Source organism: Heptranchias perlo, chromosome 13 (assembly GCF_035084215.1).
Source record: "Heptranchias perlo isolate sHepPer1 chromosome 13, sHepPer1.hap1, whole genome shotgun sequence".
NCBI classification, from domain to species: domain Eukaryota; kingdom Metazoa; phylum Chordata; class Chondrichthyes; order Hexanchiformes; family Hexanchidae; genus Heptranchias; species Heptranchias perlo.
The window spans coordinates 16,716,290-16,737,304 of NC_090337.1; the positions used below are offsets into that span (position 1 = coordinate 16,716,290).

Consider the following 21,015-nt stretch of genomic DNA (forward strand, 5'->3'; position numbering starts at 1 on the left):
ATATGTAACTCCAAGGGGTACAGAGTGTATTTTCAGGTTTAAAAGGGTATGGGATAAAAAAAATTATACACAAAGGAACATATTTTATAAATACAACTTGCATTTATATAGCATCTTTAATGTAGAAAAAAGTCCCAAGTTGCTTCACAGAAGTGCAAGCAGGCAAAAATGTACACCAAGCTAAAGAAGGTATTAGGAGGGCCTTTAAAGAGCAGTTTAGGGTCTAGACAGCTGAAAGCCACCAACGGTGGGGTGAAGAGAGTTGGGGACACATAAGAGGCCAAAACTGGAGGGATATAGAGTTCTCAGAGGATTGTAGGGCTGGAGAAGGTTACAGTGATAGAAAGGGGCAAGGCAATGAGGTGATTTAAGCACAAGGATGACAATTTTAAATATGAGGCGTGGGAGAGTGAATGTAGATCAGCAAGAAGAGGAGGAAATGGATGGGTAAGATAGGATGGGGACACCAGAAGATTTGGATCAACTGAAGCAAATGGAGGGTTAGGGATGGGAGGTCAGTCAAGAGAGTAGATGAGGGTCTCTAACAGATGGGCTGAGGTAGGCGATGTTACAAAGATGGAAGGAGGCAATATGATCGAGAACGCGGGGTCGGAAGTTCTGCTTGGGGTCAAATAGAAAAAGATAGAAACCGCTCATTTACAGTTTTTGCAGAATATTCATGGAATTTGATCAAGACACTGTTATCTGCTACATGGCATATGGACCTTGATTGGTAGAGTAGCATATCCTCCAACTCTGTGCAACCCCACTGAAAATCATTTTTTAAAAAAATCCTTCCAGTACTGCCAACACTCACCATCAAGGCTCACAACTGGAGCTACCAGAGGTTGCCAAAGCGCAAGGAACTTAACTCTAGTACAAATAGTCACCTTCAGAAGAAACAAAAAAAAAGGGAAATCTAACTTGGATATGGAACAAACGAGGAGAGTAGGACAAAGTAGATATTCGGTCAAACTGCAGTGTTTTTGACTTGAGTGAAACTAGGAAATGGTCCTTGTGTAGATAGTACAGGATGTAGTGGTTCTATTCAAAACTAACATAACTACATAGTCAGTTATATTAGGAAGTTTATTTCTATGTAGCTTTCATATCCTAACAAAAAAGGGTGCATCCAGATAGAAAGTACTACAATCCATATTGGTAAATGGTGCCATCTGCTACAAGAGGCATACCTGTAATGTGATTAATTCATCACAGTACCAATAGGTTATTGGCCTATTGGATTTAAAGCACCAATGTACACTGCACCGCCCCCCCCCCCCCCCCTTCCAACCGACTACCATACATCTTACCTTAAGACAAGCATGGTTTATGATTCATTCTCCAATACAGAAACTATGTATATCTCATTATAACACTACGTTTTCCAGGTTAGCACTTTAAACTCCCAGGGACTGGTTTTATACAAGGTCAATTTTACACCAATTGTATGGTATTAGCAGTGTGTGAAAGGTACTCCCACCATTGCTGACTGTGCACCAAAATATTAAAAGTAAGTAAACTCCACAACCTGATTTTTCACATTCCAACAGCAGCCACTGGAAGCATGGAAAAGATGCAGACTCTCCAACTGTGACCAACATCACATATGGGAAGCATGAAAGGGGACAGTAGTACTGGGGCTCTACTTGAGCACCAGCCTCAGTTTTAGTACCAAGATGAATGTACAGGGGGTAAAATTCTGAAACAAAAAAAGCTAATTTTTCTCCATAATTATTGGCCCTCTAACAGAACTGCACTCTCATAAATTACACATTTCAAAGCCTGAGGTTAAAAAGTCTGTTTTCATTAAGATAACTTTCACCCCCATAGCATTGCACCTTCAGGCACCCAGTCCATGAACATTGAAGAAACTGCATCACCTTTAACAGGAAAACTATCTTATTTAAATATTGTAACTGAACACATTTGCTAAGTTTAATTACTTTAAACTCATATGATTAAAAAAAGAATGTAACTCTGATTTATACTGGTGCAACAGAATGGTAGGATGCTGGTGTGTGACTACAAATCTCAATTAGCTGATCTGAGCTGTGCCACGGCCAAAAGCTTCCCCATAGTAAGTCAGTTATCACAGGCTACATTTATGCACCGCCTGGTGGCTGGCTAGAAGAGTCACAGACAAAAATCTGGGGACAAAAGCAGGTCGCCTGCTTTCTCCTGACATATGCAGATTTTCAAATGGGATCAAAATATCTAAACCCAAAGTAAAAACTGCATTTTGATACAGCTGCCGTTCATATTAGCAAGCAAACACATTCTGAAGTAGCTGACTAACTACAAATAATTGCATCAATCAGAACCCTGCAATGCAGGCTTATGATGTTCGTTTCCAAAGCCAAGGTCACTAACCACATAAAAAAATGTTTGGAAACCTTAATATTTGGAGATCATCTACCACAAATTTTCTCTCCATTGCTGTAGTTTAAGTGGCAACGGACTAAGCTGCAATAGAATTAATTAAGCTGAAGCACAAGTAATTCTACATTTTTATTACCCACTCATATTTTCCATTACTTGGGTCCTGTGCTTATAAGTCCACCAGGATTCTGTTTATCTGCACTATGAAAGGGGTGGGCGTGGTATTGGAAGTTGGCAACAATGAAAACACGAGGATACATTAGTACATATAAATTGAAGTTGGAATGTAGATACAAGGGGTCAACACCACAGATATCAGATGTATTGGGCTAGATCCAATTAGGTAATTGTATTCAGAATGTGGCCCACTTACGTCACTGCAATTCAAAAAAAAGTAACTTCGCTGTGCAAAATGCTTGGACAGATTTTGACATGGTAAGATGCTACATCAATGCAAGTATTTGCATCTTTTACACAGGTCAAATTTAAAGAAATTAAAAAGCTCTGGTGCTAGAAAAGCTTATATGGTGATTTTTGAAAAGAAAATGAATCTTAAAAAGGACAGCACATTGCCTAAACTGATTTAAAATAGTCAAAATTCTTAAGAATCCATACTAAAGTAAAAGTAAAAACAAAAAAAATAGAAAAACAATTTTGTCAGCATCTTAAAAGGGAAAAAACGACAGGTTTTGGATACAGAATCTTTGTCAGAGCTGCTCAGATGCTGATGGTCTTTTCTGTGTATTTCTCACGGTTTCTGCTTCCATTTCAGACTTTCAGCATTCAGTCTTTTTCTTTTCACTCATCCTGAAGTTTTGGAATCTCTTGCCATACTGCTCAAACACAGCTTCAGAAGCAATGCCACTGACTGCGTCTGCACACTTGGCCATCCTAACCACAAGTGACTTGTGTAAAATGGAAAAAAACATGTAAAAAGCCATGGTATTTTACGAGATGTTGCAGTTATAATTCAGACTAAATACTCAGCTTAGATAGGTTGGCTATTATAGCCAAAATGTAGCTCTAACATTTATTAGGTTCTGTAAGCAACACAAGATTGCAGGTTTATGTGCAGTTTTAAAATGCATAGATGAGGAAACAAGAAAAATATCTGTTCCAGGCCACTGCTATATGAACAAATTCTGCTGCATGGTGTAATGCCCAAGGAAGTTACACTTTAAAATATTAACAGTTGAATAGCTCAAACATTATTGCATTTACTTTATTATAAAACAAGAAATTATGTAACTTTCTGTACTGATTTTTATTCAACTCTCATTGAATGTTAAAAATTACAAAAGGATAACACTTCTGCTTCAGGCTTCCTCATACACCTCTGCAAACACAACACTGCTACCGCTGGTGGAAGAGACATACAAGATTCCTCATGAGAAATCTAACATAAAGGGGTCTGTTTTTACACAATCTACAAACAGGTTTAAGGGATGATGAAGCCATAGCACTATAGAAGTCAAATTCTTTCATATACAAAAAAGCACACAGATTGACTGGAGTTGAATATTCATAATGAACATATGTGCATTCAAAAAAAGCCAGGAATGATATTCCTCAACAGTTTGTTTCAGGCACAGGACAAAACTAAAATTACAGAAAAAGGTTATGGACAGTTCACTAGTGTTTGCTCTTCTTGGATTTCTTGTGTGATCGATGTGGAGATCTGGACTGGGATCTAGATTTTTTGGAAGATTTTCTGGGTGTCCTAGAACGAGATCTTTTGGACCTTTTCGGCGTTCTTGAGCCAGATCGGGACCTGCATAAAAAAATATTTTTGAAAAAAAAAGTCTATCACTGACTAATCAAAACACATTCTGCCACAATTTAACTGGAGTGGTCACTCAATTTTTGTTTAAAAAGTACACATTATACACAAGGATGCCAAAATACTACAGATTAGGAGCTGAGCACATGAATTTGAGACATACAAAAGGTTTCACAAAGCTACAGTAGAGTTTTTCAGTCCAACAACTTTCATTTATGTAATCTTTATGCTTCTATGCTGATTTTCTACATTAATCAAACAACTGACTAAGGAGGAAATGTTAGGACGGGTGACTAAAAGCTTGCTTAAAGTGATGGGTTTTAAGCAGAGCCTTAAAAAGGAGGGGGGGGGGGTGGGGAGGCAGAGCAAACTACTTTTAATGCAGCAAGCTCAATAAGCTGAAAGCTACTAGTACAATTAAAAATGAAAAATCAAACATCTTAATGTGCACAAATATCAGATGAGTGGACCACAAAATGACAATACACTTTAAAAAGAATATAAACATTTACAGAAGTAGACAATATTGATGTGGCACAATGCTTAAATGGATGTTATTTATCAGTAATAGGTCTGAGATATTCTCTAGGGAACACTTAAGATCAGGTCTAAGATCTAATCCCACTTAGGCAAATGTTTCATGTAAATATAGAATTACCAGATCACCCAATCCAGTGAGTAGCAGCCATACAAAATCAGAAAAGTCCCAAGTTCAATCCCTGCTCTGCACTTAAATGATCTCAGCTAAAGTATCAGCATAGATGCTACAATTGACCTTAATGCCACAGGTTAGAGAACAAAATCCTCCTCCTCAGTGCCCTCCATTACCCTGCTGAAAGCATGCATTGGGACAGGATCAGGTTCAGTGTGATGCTCTGATGGTAGAACAGTCTGCTCACACTTGCAATCAAGGCTCATCACAAGGCTGAGGCACCATGCAACCATAGCCCAGCAAGGACCTAACACCTTCAGGTGAAATGGGGAGCAAAGAAAAAAAAGTGCGCTAAGGTGCAGTGTTAAATACACAACAGCAAAGAAAATCAAGCTAACACTAGGACATTAGGTTTACTAACCCTCAAGCCTACCAGCAGGCTGGGGAAATGACCATTGTCCCATGCCAACCAATTTTGTAAGTTCTCAACTCTGACAGTGAAATCCTATTCCAATAACAAGGTTACTCAAACCGCAATAGATTACTGTGATGTTAACCATTAATGACAAAAGATCACCCAATTTTAATAATAATTCTGTTCCACTTATTGTCCTTTCTCTCATTCTCTGTTCAATGTAATTAAACTTAACTGTACTTTATACCCAATCTAAAACTCTCTTGCATTCTTGTTCTCTAAAATCCCTTACTTACATTCTCCCATTTCTGCCTTTCATCATCCACTTTGATAGTAGGAGTGACATTTTTTGGGGAAAAAAATGGCTTTTGGTGTCAGTTTAAGTTAAAGATGCAGAACAAAGAATGAATTGGTCACATTGAGGCCCTCCTTTGACAAGTTCCAGGTCAGAAAGGGCCAATTATATTCAACAGTGGCTCACAGGGGAGAAGCAGTCTTTATCTGCGATATCGGTGCGTTATAGAAAGTAGAAAAGTTAATCCATTCCCAGTTCCAACATGCCACACTTCCATGAACATACATAAGAGGAAATACAAAACATCACAATATGTGGGCTCCACTATATGACATACCTTTTGGACTTCTTATTTGTATCTCTAGGTGTGTCTTTATGTGACGACCTGGTGTGGGGACTGTCTTTGGTACGTGATCTATCTGACCGTTCTGAACGTGGTGATGGCGACTTCACACGCCTGGCAATACGAGTTGGACTGACGGATGCACTGTGTTTCCTCTTCCTATCAAAACATCACCATATTACACAACTAGAACGGGAATCAGCCGTCCAGGCTTCAGCATTTCACATTCTTACTTTCTATGCCAGAGGAACACGTCAAAACAGCAGCAACCCCAATTCAGCAACAAACAGTAAAACATATAGATACTAGAAATAAAAGTGTGATAGTATTTCAGGATTGCTACTTCAAATGAGGCTCATCTGAGCAGGGGACTGGTCATTCACATGTACGGGAAATATATCGCATCAAATATAATAAATGTGAGAAGCAGCTCATTGCTTCTACAGAAGATGCATAATCCACTCTATGATGAATACTCACCATTCAAATATCTAGGATGTATCCTAGTGTTTGATGCTTTAGCTTAACTTGTCTGTTGCACTGAATGGCAGTTTATTCAACACACTTCAATCTTTCTCATTTTCTCAATGAAGTAATCTCAGTACAAGATAACCCTCAATACTTGTAAATCATCTAGGGAAGCTACCCCTTTAAGACCTTCCTTAACATCCAGTGACCACCCCCCCCCACCATTGGACTATATATGGAACGTAATTTTGAACATCTTCTGGATTTGGTTGAACAGAGGAGACAGCAATTTAAACTGCATGGTCATTTCATGAATACGGCACACTGTCAGCTTTTAAACCTATTAGTTCTATTTATATGAAGTCAGATGCAAATTGCAACTCAGCGAATGAGGAAGCTCATACCTAAAAGTTATTTCATAGCTATTCAAACAGGGCTTCCTGAACGTTGGAGGGATCCACAAGAGGATTCGAGGGAAATCCGAAGATCAGATTTCGGAATTTTTCTGTATTTGTTAAGACTTATTGGCTAATTATTTTTGTTCCCATTACATTAATAAGACATATTTTCTGCAATGGTAGCTCTATTTTCCTCTGGGTAACTGACAGCATTTCAAAAGTTAGGACTGGGAGTGCCCAGGAGGCTGTCAATATTTGTTGGGTGTATCCTACACAGAAAAGTTTCAAAACTACTGGAGTGATGTACCATGCTCTTCCATTTCTCAATCTCCACATACAAACAGCAGTGTGCAATTTCCAAAAAAATACAACTTTCCTTCCCCCCCTACCAAAAAAAGTTCTGCCTTTTTGTTACTCCAGAAGAAAATGTCAGAGAAAAAGTAACACACACCCCAACTATCATTTCAATTGCATCAACGTTTTGACAAATCTCAGAAGCATTAATTGCTGCTCTAACTCGAATTCCATGAGGTTTAGACCTCAAATATATATCTAAAAGGGTACTTAAAGTGTTAGTTTTATCATTTATTGTTTGAAGAATATACTTTGTGGCTAGTAATGTGAAACCATAATTACAAAACCTGTAAAGTTAACCAGATTTAACACACAAGTGAGTGGTTGGCTCCACTCAGTGCAAGAACATCATACTCACATTGAAAGCATCCTCTTACAAATACATTTCATATCTTATTCATAAAACCCCCATAACTATAAGGAATACAAAACTTCATGGCAGTGGCCCACCACAGATGTCTCCAGAAAAAAGGATGGGCAATAAATGCAGCCTTGCCAGCACTGCCCACATTCCAAGAACAAAAGGAAAAACAAATTTAAATGGGGTGAATGCTAGATAAGCAGAATTTAAGATGCTTGAAACTGCAAGCCAGACACAAACAATACCTCTCTTTGCTCGAAGGGGAGGATGAGCTCTCTTTCTCTTTCCTATCTTTTACACGGAACTCTGATTTAATCACATCTTTCTCTTTGTCCTTTTTGTCTCGCTCCCTTTCCCTTTCCAGTTCTTTCTCCTTCTCCTAAATGTAAAATAAAATACAGGTGATGTTTAGGTCACAACATTAAAGTACAAGGTAGTCACCCACAAAAATAAAGCAAATGGTTAAAACATACTTTGAATTTAACTAGTTGCAGATTTACTATTAAAACATCAACTAGTTCACATAAAAGTTCAAACAACAAGGTAGTTAAGTAAGCAAAGATCTCCCCAATTACTCAGCAAGTTTATCCAGCAAGCAGCTGAGCCACATAGAAAAAGATCCCCAATCTGTGCAGATCTCAGCTAGGTCAATGGTAGGGATGCTAAAATTGGAATTAAGCAGAGAAAAAATGTCATCCAGGGTTTCCTTCTCCTGATTGTTCTGTACAGTGCTGCTAGGACGGGGCATATATAGACTTTGGATGAAGAAATGATCAGGCTTTGCTATGATAAAATCACCTGCTGACATGTGCAAAGTTTACTCATGAATAATGGCCATTTGAATGAGGTATCGGAAGGCATCTGTGGAATGTAATATGGGTACGGTAGATCAGGGCACCTGATCATGCAACTTGCTTCCATCAAGGCTACTCTACAGCTGATCAGTTACAGGTATGGAAAATGATGCGCAACAATTCCCGCTCTCCCCTCCCTCCCTGGGACATGGAATTCCACGTATGGCCAGGGAGGAGGGGAGTGGCAACACCTCGAATCATGCTCTCTGGTGTGCAGAGCTCCATTTATGCTGTGCCAACCGCAGTTTTGTTGAATGAAAAACACTAGACCAAGGCTGTAATCAAATCAGCTAATAGAAGTTATTTTCTGGACCTGAGTTACATTTTTACTGTGTACCAGAGTCAATTTGAGCATTTTCAAATTGTTTACTGATATTAAAAGATAAATAAATCAGCACATGAAATGATCTTTACAGATGTCAGAATATCAGCAAACTGGCAACCTCACTACCTTCATTTATAATTACACTCATTAGTTTAATAACAGTCTTATGAGCAAGATAAATCAAATTCAATCAAGTGAAGCAGTAAGGAACAGTATCTATTCAGCACAAGTTAATCAGAATATGCTGCACTCACCCTCTGAAGCAGTTTGTCTCTATAATGTTCCACTTGCTCTTGCATGGTCTGACCTGCCTTTTTAGGCCTTTTTCCAGATTCTAACTCATCCTGGAACTTCATTACCTTAAGCTAAAAGAAAGGTCAAGTTTATTTTCAGATACAAGTACATTTACAATTAAAAAACAGCCAAAAAGGAACTGGCCGAAAACAGACTGTTATAACACTGGGAATCACTGTACCTCGATTTCTCGAAGCTTTGCTCGCTTTTCTTCAGACATTTCTGAATACTTCAGAATGGGTTTGGGTTCCATTGTTTCTTCTTTCATTGGGTTAGAAAAATACAGCAGCTCCTCTGACCTCGGCATTTGATCGTCAATATCATCATCATCATCTTCATCATCGCTTTCCTTTAATGTACTGTCCCTGTCAATCACAAACGATTTCATATTCTAACAGTAGTCAAAAATAAATCTCTAGTCACTGTAAAACAAGAATGTGCTTTAAATTCCAATAAGGTCACCAGGAATCTCAAAAATTCCTGTCATTTATATAACTGGTGAAGAAGTAAATCAATTTTGATTGACACTAACATGTTGCAAAAACAGTGATTGAAACAAGTTTGCACTCTGATTAATGGTGTAAATCCACTGTATTCAGATTCTTTATTACAGTTGTACAACAGTATGTAGAGATAGCAAGCAGCATATCTTTCTGTAGAGGCAAACGACAACGCTGACGAACTTTTTAGTCACAGGGCTAAAACATTCACAATTTCATGCCTCATTTGTCATCATACTTGGGGTTCAAACAGCTCAAGACATAATGGAAGTATCAAAGCATCTGAAGTGTATGTACTTTTCCTTTGGTTTAAGTGTGAACAAAACCATTAACATCTGCTGCATAAATACAATACACAATAGAGAACACTGATGAAAGGTCTTCGACCTGAAACGTTAATTCTGTTTCTTTCTCAACAGATGCTGCCTGACTTGCTGAACTTTTCCAGCATTTTGTTTTTATTTTAGTGCAATTTTAGTTTGTTCCACTAATGAGGTGTTCATGAATCATTCATGACTTAATTACTTCCTAATTTCTGAAATAAAATTTTACTGTCCCTTATTGTGCATCCTGTATTATTATAGCAAGTCAGAATATCAACATACGCTGGTTGTTCATCCTCTTCCGATTCAGTAGGTTGGTCAAAAAGCTCCCATTTTGATGTTGTAACAGCTGCAAGAAAAGTATGCTGTGTTACTCAGTGCAATAACCATCAATAGATCCACTTCATTAAAGTATTAGAGTTTAATATGTGAAAACAGCTGCCAAAAGCATTAGACGATTAGCATAAAATTTGATGAGCTTATTTTGAATTACAGAATTCAGAAGTCTTTAGATAAATTCAGTTTGCCTGATAGAAGCTGATAAGTTATAGCCTGTTTATGCCAAAACTAGTAGAAGCTCAGCATTACAATTTGAGCCAGAGGTTTATAATCTGGCTTACTGCTGTATAATATCTATAATCGAGCCATGTGTACAGTAGAAACACACTTCAATTGACATCTAGTAACTTATTTTCAGCTTACCTTGAGATTCTAATTCTGCTTCATCTACTGCTTCCCATTTTGATGGAGCAACTTTAAAAACTGACTGAAACTTCTTGGAATCTTCAATGCCATCAACTGACAAAAAAAAGTTAATTTGGTCACCCAAATCCCAATATTAGATTAGAAACTTTTTAAATTAACATACACTTGAGTAATGGGAGTTTTTTGCTTCGCTCTTCCCCCAGAGGATTAAAACTGATGCAAATCACAAGTTTATCAGAATTTAAGTTACAGTTAATTTGGAAACTTGGATGTTTGTCAACCATCCTTCCCAATGTAGGGAAGGATAGCCCACATGATATTTGTAATAGAATTTATATTAGTTCACAATTAAGTATTTATGAAAACACAAGGTAGAAAACTTCAACCCTTTCCCAGCTCTCAAAATTCCCAGCCAAGGGAAGGCAGGGAACCTGCTCCAGACCTCAACCTGCAGCCATGGCGAGAGCTATATGGGGTGACTGGCAAGATTCTTTCCCCCCATCTTATAGGGCAGAGAGAGAAACTATTACTGCTGATCTAGGATTAGGGGACATAGCCTAAAAAAAAAATCAGAGCCAGGACTTTCAGGAGTGAAGTTAGGAAACACTTCTATACGCAGAGGGTGATAGAAGTTTGGAACTTCTTCCGCAAACTGCAGTTGATGCTAGCTCAATTGTTAATTTTAAATCTGAGATTGATAGATTTTTGTTAACCAAAGGTATCAGGGGATTATGGGGCTAAGGCAAGTACATGGAGTTACATCACAGGTCAGCCATGATCTCACTGAATGGCGGAACAGGCTCGAGGGGTTAAATGGCCTACTCCCGTTCCTATCCTGCCCATGGAGGAGTGGCTTATGTCCAGTTGGTACCTCTTCACAATGGCACGGCCAAGATCTTGGAATCACAGAAAAAAACCCATCTGCTGCAATTTCAAAGTTACTGCGCCCTCCTCCTTCTATCTCACAAGTACTTTAAAAGCAATCTATACCAATATGAGACATATAAAGTACAGCCAAGGTAACTGAATTGTATAGCATGAACTGTTACACATGTGTGAATCAAGCAGCATCTGAAACTAAAACCACTTACTGGGAATACCATCAAGGTCATCATCTAGCACCTTCATAGGAACACCATCAAGATCATCTAGACCAGTGCTTAGATCAATTGGAACTCCATCTACATCCTCCAATGGTGCACCATCAAGTTCGTCCTCAACAGGTGCTCCATCTAGTTCTTCAGACTCTGGCTATGAAACATATAACCCACATTATTACCATAACTACTTCAGTCATTACACATTGAACTGTACTAATATCTTGTACATTGCAGCAAAATTAAACTTAATTTTTTTTTAAACTTTGCTTTCTGTAACTGTGCACTAACTCTTCTTTCGGAGGCACAGAGAAAGATTTGAAAAAAGAATCAACCACCCAGGAACACAGTCTCAAAATGTGCCAAGTAACATTCAGCTGTAATCTAATTGAAAGATTCAGATATCATGATTTGTAAGAATGATGTGTGAATATCAGAAGTTACAAGATTGATTTCAATTTGCAATTTCCTCCACAGCATCCTTTATAGAATGTATGTACTAACTCAGTGCTTACTTAGAAATAACACACACTAATAGATCTCATGGTGTTGCTCAGATAATGGAGGCCACCCTTGCAGAAGGTTGGGAAGCACCATGACTGTGGAAGTCTGCAACTGAGAGGTACTGATCCCTTTAATTGTAACGGCACAGAATACATTGTGACCCAGTTTGGCTGAAAGTTAAAATTCCAAGATTGGAGTAGAAGGTTTCAGAAGGGGAAAGCCTCCATAAGAGAATGCTGTCGGGAGATACTTTCAGGTGAGATGTATTTGTTAAAATTGTATTTTTTGGAGCATAGAACAGAGTAGTTAAACAAAAAAGAGGGCCACCAAAAGGACTTAAAAAAAACTCAGGGGGTGATAGGGATTTTTTTTGTTGAGAAACATAGTGAAGAGCAACGTGTGCAAGAAAAATAACTTGCATTTATGCAGCACTTTATTGCTTCCTCAGGATATCTCAAATCACATCACATCCAATGAATTACCTTTGAAGTGCAGTCACTATTGCTATGTATGGAAACTTCGCAGCCAATATGCACACTGCAAGGCCCACAAACATCAAATGAAACGAATGTCTCGTGAGTTTGTTTTTGATGGTGTTGGTAAAGGGATGATGGCCAGAATATCAGCAGAACTTTGCAGTCTTTTTCCAAATAGTGGCGTGGGATCTTTTAAATCAACCTGAACCACAAGAACTGACAGACAAGGCTTCACTTCATCTCTTATATGAAAGGCAGCAGCTCCAACAATGCAAAATTCCCTCAGTACTACACCAACGTGATTGCCTAGTTTATGTCCTCAACCTTCTGTGCTGCCAACTGAGCCAAGCTAGCACTTGGCTGATTCCAGTTTGTCATAAGAACACATCAAACACTTTCCCATGTCCAACATATCTGAGATGCACCAGACAAAAAACCTTCAATAATTTAGATGGATTGGCATTGCTGCAATAAGGAAATGAGTGTGTGCTTCTGATCAACATTTTCAAGCAGCAGCTCCCATTTAACTGAATATTTAAATCACACAACCCACTCAAATTTCACGAGTCCAAAACTTTCCTTTCTATTTATAGACACAACTCACTTGAAAAAAAATCTGTTTATTTGTGCAGCAGTCTGTATTTTTACTGCCTATTTACATACTTCATTAGCTTGGACTGATGGAATACCCATCTACAAACAAAACTTCAAATCAGGTACAGTAGTGTAGTGATTGTGTTGCCAGTAATCCAGAGGATAAGTGTTAAAATCCCACCGTAGCAGTTTGAGAATTTAAATATAGCGTTTTATTTTTTTAAATTGTGGAAATTGTTTAAAGGACTAGTCAGTAAAATGACCATGAAGCCGTTGGCTTGTCGTTAAAAACTCCACTGATTCAATAATGTCCTTTAGGGAAGAAAACCTACCGTCTGTACCCTGTCTGGTCTATATTTGACTCCAGTCCACCACCACCGTAGTTGAATCCTAACTACATTCTGCCTGCCAAGCTATTCAATTGTATCAAACCATTACAAAGAATAGCAAATACTGCAGTGGTTCAAGAAGGACCATCATCACCTTCTCAAGGCATCTAGGGATGAGCAGTATGTCGGCCTTGCCCTCAACCAGAGAATGAATGAAAAAAATTAACCCGAGGCAGGAAACACACCATATTATAGTTCAGAGATACAAGTGTAAATGCAGAAATAAAAAACAAAACCATTTAGTATTTTGTGCTGTTCGTCTCATTCTGCTGGGGAAATAGAAAGGACACTAAGCAGGCATGGGTTAACCACTATGTCCCTTCAAATGAGGCACAAATCCAGCTTAGGCTGTTCAAGCAAAAGATCAATCTTTCTACCACTGTAAAGGTTCTACCTAAAATGAGTTTGGGTAGTGACAGCTCAGTTTCTAGCAACAAAAATGGTTGGTCAGAAGCCAAGTAAGTGTTGGCAACTAAAAGTCTAAAGCTGCGATTGCCAAATACAACAGTCATCTGATGAACAATTGCCACATTTACTAAACCAGTTTGAAATTTTGACCAGAGATGTATATTTAAAACTTACAAAGTGTAAAAGTAAAGGACTTAGTCCTCTTGACCTGACTGGCTGTGTTGAGAACACCTAATATCAATTAAGTAACAGCAGTAGATTTCTCTATAAGTGGCTATATGATTAGTGAATCACCAGGAAAGAATAGCAATGGATACTTAACTTAGACTAAAATGTATGAAACGAAAAATCTGAAATAAAACAATGTAAACACCATGAAAATTACAGTTTTCAATAAAGCAATTAAAATTGATCAGCCAAGAAATAATTTTACAGTTTTACTGTAATGTCACATGTATCTTTTGGTCATTCACAGCAACATCCAACACCATTCGCACTTCAATTTCAATATGACAAATGGATTTGTCAGGTAGGCCTCCAAAACAAAGGAGCTCACAATTCAGTATAAACTTGGCAATCTGAGTGACCACATAGATGACTGCTGCAAATGTGATTAGTGTTGAATCTGGCTCAATCATATGCCCTAATAGAGTCTTACTACGTATTTACGCATGTTATCCTTGAGCTGGATTGCATATTCCCAAAGAGCACCTAAAATCTTTACCCAACAATGACACTCTGAATGAGCATGAAAAAAATTGGAAAAAGCCTAAATAGTGTAGATTGGTGAATTATGGAATTGCAGTTGAACACTTGAATCACTTCAACAGAGATTGCTTAAATGCTAAGTATTCCCTGATCCACATTCAACTCAAGCTGCATAACCACAAAATATGTAAACTACTTCCCCTAATGATGGCTGTGATGTAACAGCTGAAATCATTACCAAGCACATGTATTTTCCCAGAATTCCTGCACATTAAGATTGGTAATTTCAAAGATATAAAACAGCTGCACTTCTTCAATGAATAAATTCTTAACTGAACATGCATCTTAATTTTAATTCTGCATTACTGCATAATGAAAAAGTGAGTGGACAGCTCAAATATAAATCTTAATCTGGACGTGCTTATTTTTCATTTCAACACATTCTATTCAAAGATATAGAGGCATAAATTACAACACATGGGGCCAGAAAGTCTCAAAAAAAATCAAGCGAATGAGCTTTGGAATTTTAATTTGGAATTAAAATTCCAAAAATGTACTTGTGAAATATAATAGTCACCGGCACATAAAAACTTTAGAAAAACAAAGCATAGATAAAATACATGGATTAAGTTCACCACGTAGTTAGCTACCTGTCGTTTAGAAACTTCTTTGATTTCTTCACCAACATCCACAAGTCCAAGGTAGATATTCTAGAGATTAATGAGGAATGGGGTCAACAGAAATGATGAACTTTGTCAAAAAACATCTACATATTTTAATACAAGTCCTGCTCATGAACAAGCTAGTTCATGAAAAAGCAAACTGCAGACACACACAATCAATATATATATATTTTTTTAAAAAGAGAAAAAAGATTGCATTTATCATACATAAATACCTGGGGTTTGCAGACTTCTTTACTTTCTTCCTCAAGATCTACAAGTCCAAGAAAGATATTTTGGAGTTTAATGAGGAATGGATCAGGGTAAACCGTCCAATCTTCCCATGCTCTAAAGCAACCCATCACTCTTTGCTGTAAAATAAATTAGAAAACTTCAACATATTACTAACATCAAGTCAGAGCATCTAACTGCCTTCTCTTCAGCCAGTTTAACGAAATGAATAAAATTTACAGATTTGTAAAATTGTCAGGCTTTCTGTAGCCTATACTGTTACAGGAATATAGCCTTTTTTTAAAAAAGCCATTTCCTACATTTACACCCCCCACTTTTTGTATTTACTTTTCCTCTTCTCCATTCAAAAAAGATTAGGACTTCCACTTTTGTTTCTATTTACATTTTTCTTGTTCATTTTGTCTGTTGGCATGTTCTCTTCATCCTAATTTGCTGCATCTTTTCATTTCCTTTTGCTGATTTTTTTTCTCTCTGTTCAGTACCAGCATGCTTCTTTTTTGTTTCTCTGCCCTCTCCAGTACGGTGTTAACGTCCTCAGTGTTATGCACAATTAAGATACGCAAATCAGCTTTGGCTCATTCTTAAAACCTTCAGGAGGTCCCCATGATCATTCATTTGCCCAAATTGAATTCCTTTGGTGGGGAACAGTTCCACAAGCACTGGTCACTCTTCAGTACCTCATTCAAGTGAGCTTTATTCATGCATAAGCCTTGACCAGGATCATCAGCATAGCAGTAGCCCATTTAATCATGGAGCACATCATAATTGGGCCCTAACATATCATTCTACATTCACACACCCTTACTTTCCTGTACGGGCCACTGGTTAGCAAGCAGAAGCAGGAATCATGGCTGATTTTTCCCTCTCTAACCCAAGGATGATGAGGCATATAGTAGGGCCCCTACTGTAGACTTGGTTGAGGTCATCTAACTTAGCATAGGTCAGGACCAAACCTGGGACTTTCCAGGTCTATATGACTGCTCTTCATTGGATAAACTTGTCCAGTCATCAGGGGAGATCTAGCGACTGTTTATATTGTTTAGCTACACGCTCTTGGATGCAAGTCCCTAAATACAACAGGAAATGATGGATGTCAACAAAAATAGCTTGGCTACGTAAACACTGCCCTTCCGTATAATTTAACGATTTAGTGGGTTCTGGCAGAACCTCAAAAATTGATTCTAAAAATGATACAATTATTAAATTAGATTTAATTAGCAATCTTAATTTATTTTACATGAAATTTTACGACCAAGTTGATAAAAAGTTTCAACTTCAAGTAGAAAGTAAGTTGAAAAGTTTAATATACAGCATCAAAAACAGTTAAACTACATACATAATTAACTGTTGTGAAATAAAGTAAACAAAACATCCAAAAGGAGGACCCAAAGTAGTAATGATGCTCCATTTGGTAGCCTAAATAAATTATATAACCCAACTGAGGTGAGGTGAAGTGAGAGTGGGGGAGCCAGAGAGCAGGAAGCAGGCCTGCGTCAGGGCAAGGGGTGAAAAAAAAATCTAAAAAGTGACGTCAACACAAGGGAAGGAGTTAATTGGTGAGTAGCTGGTGAGTGTTTTCTTAACAAAAATAAACTTAAAGACTTAAGTTTAGTTAATATAATAGAGGCAAGTCAGTCCCGTCGACACACATTCTGTGCCATGTGGGAACTCCAGGATGCTTCCTGTGTCCTGGACAACCACAGGTGCAGGAAGTGTCGTCAGCTGGAGGAGCTCGAGCTCCGGATTTCGGAGCTTGATCAGCAGCTGGTGTCACTGCAGTGCATCTGCGAGGCTGAGAACTATGTGGACAGCACGTTTCTGGAGGTGGTCACCCCACAGCTGGACAGTGCAGGCAGAACAGGACTGGGTGACTGCCAGATAGACAAGGAAGACCAGCCAGGGAGTGCAGGAGTCCCCTGAGGGTATCACTCTCTAACCTGTATTCAGTTCTGAATACTGGTGAGGGAGAGGATTCCTCTGGGGAGTGCAGCCAAAGCCAACCACAGCACCATGGGGTGGCACAGCTGTACAGCGGTGGGGGGGGGGGGGAGAAAGAGAAAGAAAGGGGAGGGAGGGTTCGGAAAGCAATAGTGATAGGGGTTCTATAGTTAGGAGAGCAGATGTGATTCCAGGATGGGATGTTACCTCCCTGGTGCCAGGGTCAAGGAGGTCACAGAGACTGCAGAACATTCGGGGGGGGGGGGGGGGGGGGGTTGAACAGCCAGAGGTCGTGGTCTATATCAGAATCAACGACATAGGTAGAAAGAGGGATGAAGTCCTGCGGGCAGATTTTAAGGAGTTAGGAAAGATTAACAAGCAGGATGAACACCAGGATGCAGCATTGGAAAGGAGAAGCAAGGTGCACAAATGATTGGGAAAGAAAGGTAGCACTAGAGCAAGAAATAGTATGGTAGTAGGTGGGACCAGACTAAGAGTACAAGAAAGTCTAAAGATAGGTTTAGAGTGCACGTGTGTAAACGCACGAAGCATGGTAAACAAGGTTGGAGCGCTACAGGCTCAATTAGGCACATGGGAATATGATGCGGCAATAATGGAGACCGGGCTCAAAAATGGGCAGGATTGGGTACTAAATATTTCTGAATACAAGGTGTTCAGGAAAGAAAGGGGGGGGGGGGGGCGGTGGCAGTATTGATTAAGGAGAATATTGTAGTGCTGGAGAGAGAGGATGTCCTTGAGGGGTCAAAGACAGAATCTACTTGGTTACAGTTAAGAAACAAGAGAGGTGCCATTACACTACTGGATGTATACTATAGGCCACCAACGAGTGGGAAGGAGATAGAGGAGCAAATTTGCAGGAAAATTGCAGAGAGGTGCAAAAGCCATAAAGTTGTGCGAACGGGGGACTTCAACTACCCTAATATAGACTGGGATAGTAATAAGGGGCAAAGAGGGGGGTGGAATTTTTGAAGTGTGTTCAGGAGAACTTTAATGACCAGTTCCGGCCCAATGAGGAAGGAGGCATTGCTGGATCTGGTTCTGGGGAATGAGGCAGGCCAAGTGAAGCAAGTCTCAGTGGGAGAACATTTAGGGAACAGCGATCACAGTATCATAAGGTTTAGAATAGCTATGGAAAAGCATATGGACCATTCTAAAGTAAAAACACTCAATTGGGGGGCCAATTTCAATGGGATGAGAAGAGATCTGGCCCGGGTAAATTGGAATCAAAGATTGGCACGCAAAACTGTAATTGAACAATGGGCAGCCTTTCAGGAGGAGATGTTGCAGGTTTAGTCTAGTTATATATCCACACGGGAGAAAGGTAGGGCAACTAAAGACAGAGCTCCCTAGATGACAAGAGAGATAGAGTAAGATGAAGCAGAAAAAAAGGGGCGTTTAACAGATGTCAGGTTGATAACACAAGTGAGAACCAGTCTGAATATAGAAAGTTCAGAGGGGAAGTGAAAAAGGAAATAAGAGGCAAAAACAGAGTATGAGAATAGACTGATGGCAAACATAAAAGGGAATCCAAAAGTTTTCTACAGGCATGTAAACAGTAAATGGCTAGTAAAGGGAGTGTTAGGGCCAATCAGGGATCTACATAAGGGAGCAGAGGGCATGGCCGAGGTACTAAATGAGTACTTTACATCTGTCTTTACCAAGGAAGAAGATGCTGCCAAAGTCACAGTAAGCGAAGAGGTAATTGAGACACTGGGTGGGCTAAAAATTGATAGAGGTACTAGAAAGGCTGGCTGTACTTAAAGTAGATAAGTCACCCGGTCCGAATGGGATGCATCCTAGGTTGCTGAGGGAGGTAAGTGGAAATTGCGGAGGTACTGGCCATAATCTTCCAAGCGTCCTTAGATACGGGGTGGTGCCGGAGGACTGGAGAATTGCAAATGTTACACCCTTGTTCAAAAAAGCGTGTAAGGATAAAGCCAGCAACTACAGGCCAGTCAGTTTAACATCAGTGGTGAGGAAACTTTTAGTAATAATAATCCAGGACAGAATTAGCAGTCACTTGGACAAGTGTGGATTGATTCGGGAAAGCCAGCATGGATTTGTTAAAGGCAAATCATGTTTAACTAACTTGAGAGTTTTTTTGATGAGGTAACAGAGAGCGCAATACGGTTGATGTGGTATATATGGATTTTCAAAAGAGTTTTGATAAAGTGCCGCATAATAGGCTTGTCATCAAGATTGAAGCCCATGGAATAAAGGGGGCAGTAGCAGCATGGATACAAAATTGGCTAAGTAACAGGAAGCAGAGTAGTGGTGAATGGATATTTTTCAGACTGGAGGGAGGTGTACAGTGGTGTTCCCCAGGGATCGGTACTAGGATTGCTGCTTTTCTTGATATATATTAATGACTTGGACTTGGGTGTACAGGGTACAATTTCAAAATTTGCAGATGACAAAACTTCGAAGGGTAGTGAACAGTGAGGAGGATAGTGATAGACTTCAAGAGGATATAGACAGGCTGGTGAAATGGGCGGACACGTGGCAGTTGGAATTTAACGCAGACAAATGCGAAGTTATACATTTCAGTTGGAAGAACGAGGATAGACAATATAAACTAGAGGGCACAATTCTAAAAGGAACAGAGAGATCTGGGGGTAAATGTGCACAAATCGTTGGAAGGTGACAGGGCAGGTCGAGAAAGCAGTTAAAAAAGCATACCGGATCCAGGTCTTTATAAAAAGAGGCATAGTGGTTATTTTTAGCCCAGAGGCCTGGGCTAAAAATCCAGAGTCATGAGTTCAAATCCCGCCACGGCAGCTGGCGAATTTAAATTTAATTAAATTCAATTAATTAAATAAAAATCTGGAATTAAAATACTAGTATCAGTAATGGTAGCCATGAAACTACCGGATTGTCGTAAAGACCCATCTGGTTCAATAATGTCCTTTAGGGAAGGAAACCTGCCGTCCTTATCCGGTCTGGCCTAAATGTGACTCCAGACCCACAGCAATGTGGTTGATTCTTAATTGCCCTCTGAAATGGCCTAGCAAGCCACTCAGTTATACAATCTCGCTTTAAAAAGTCATAATAAGAATAAAACCGGACAGACCACCCGGCATCGGACCACTAGGCACCGGACACAACAACGGCAAACCAAGCCCAGTCGACCCTGCAAAGTCCTCCTCGCTAACATCTGGGGACTTGTGCCAAAATTGGGAGAGTTGTCCCACAGACTAGTCAAGCAACAGCCTGACATAGCCATACTCACAGAATCATACCTTTCAGCCAGTGTCCCAGACTCTTCCATCACTATCCCTGAGGTGGCGGTACAGTGATATACAGTCAGGAGGGAGTGGCGCTGGGAGTCCTCAACATTGACTCTGGACCCCATGAAATCTCATGGCATCAGGTCAAACATGGGCAAGGAAACCTCCTGCTGATTACCACCTACCGTCCTCCCTCAGCTGATGAATCAGTCCTCCTCCATGTTGAGCACCACTTGGAGGAAGCACTGAGGGTATAGCAAGGGCACAGAATGTACTCTGGGTGGGGGACT

General features: G+C 39.4%; 1 protein-coding gene and 1 long non-coding RNA gene across 4 annotated transcripts in view; one reads left to right on the forward strand and one right to left on the reverse strand.

Moving 5' to 3' along the window:
* The window catches only part of LOC137331318 (uncharacterized), a 28,612-nt gene extending 24,999 nt beyond the window's left edge, over nt 1–3,613 (forward strand). The window contains exon 3 of the long non-coding RNA XR_010965424.1: nt 3,155–3,613. This is a non-coding gene — a long non-coding RNA (uncharacterized lncRNA). The remainder of the gene's footprint in view (nt 1–3,154) is intronic.
* The window catches only part of u2surp (U2 snRNP-associated SURP domain containing), a 59,449-nt gene continuing 42,022 nt past the window's right edge, over nt 3,589–21,015 (reverse strand). For all 3 annotated transcript variants that reach the window (XM_067995038.1, XM_067995039.1, XM_067995040.1), the window contains 10 exons: nt 15,524–15,658; nt 15,276–15,335; nt 11,541–11,700; nt 10,447–10,542; nt 10,027–10,093; nt 9,103–9,286; nt 8,882–8,992; nt 7,694–7,827; nt 5,862–6,026; nt 3,589–4,153 (listed from right to left, as the gene is read on the reverse strand). In XM_067995038.1, the coding sequence (XP_067851139.1) occupies nt 4,015–4,153; nt 5,862–6,026; nt 7,694–7,827; nt 8,882–8,992; nt 9,103–9,286; nt 10,027–10,093; nt 10,447–10,542; nt 11,541–11,700; nt 15,276–15,335; nt 15,524–15,658 (1,251 nt within the window). In that variant the 3' untranslated portion in view covers nt 3,589–4,014. The remainder of the gene's footprint in view (nt 4,154–5,861; nt 6,027–7,693; nt 7,828–8,881; nt 8,993–9,102; nt 9,287–10,026; nt 10,094–10,446; nt 10,543–11,540; nt 11,701–15,275; nt 15,336–15,523; nt 15,659–21,015) is intronic.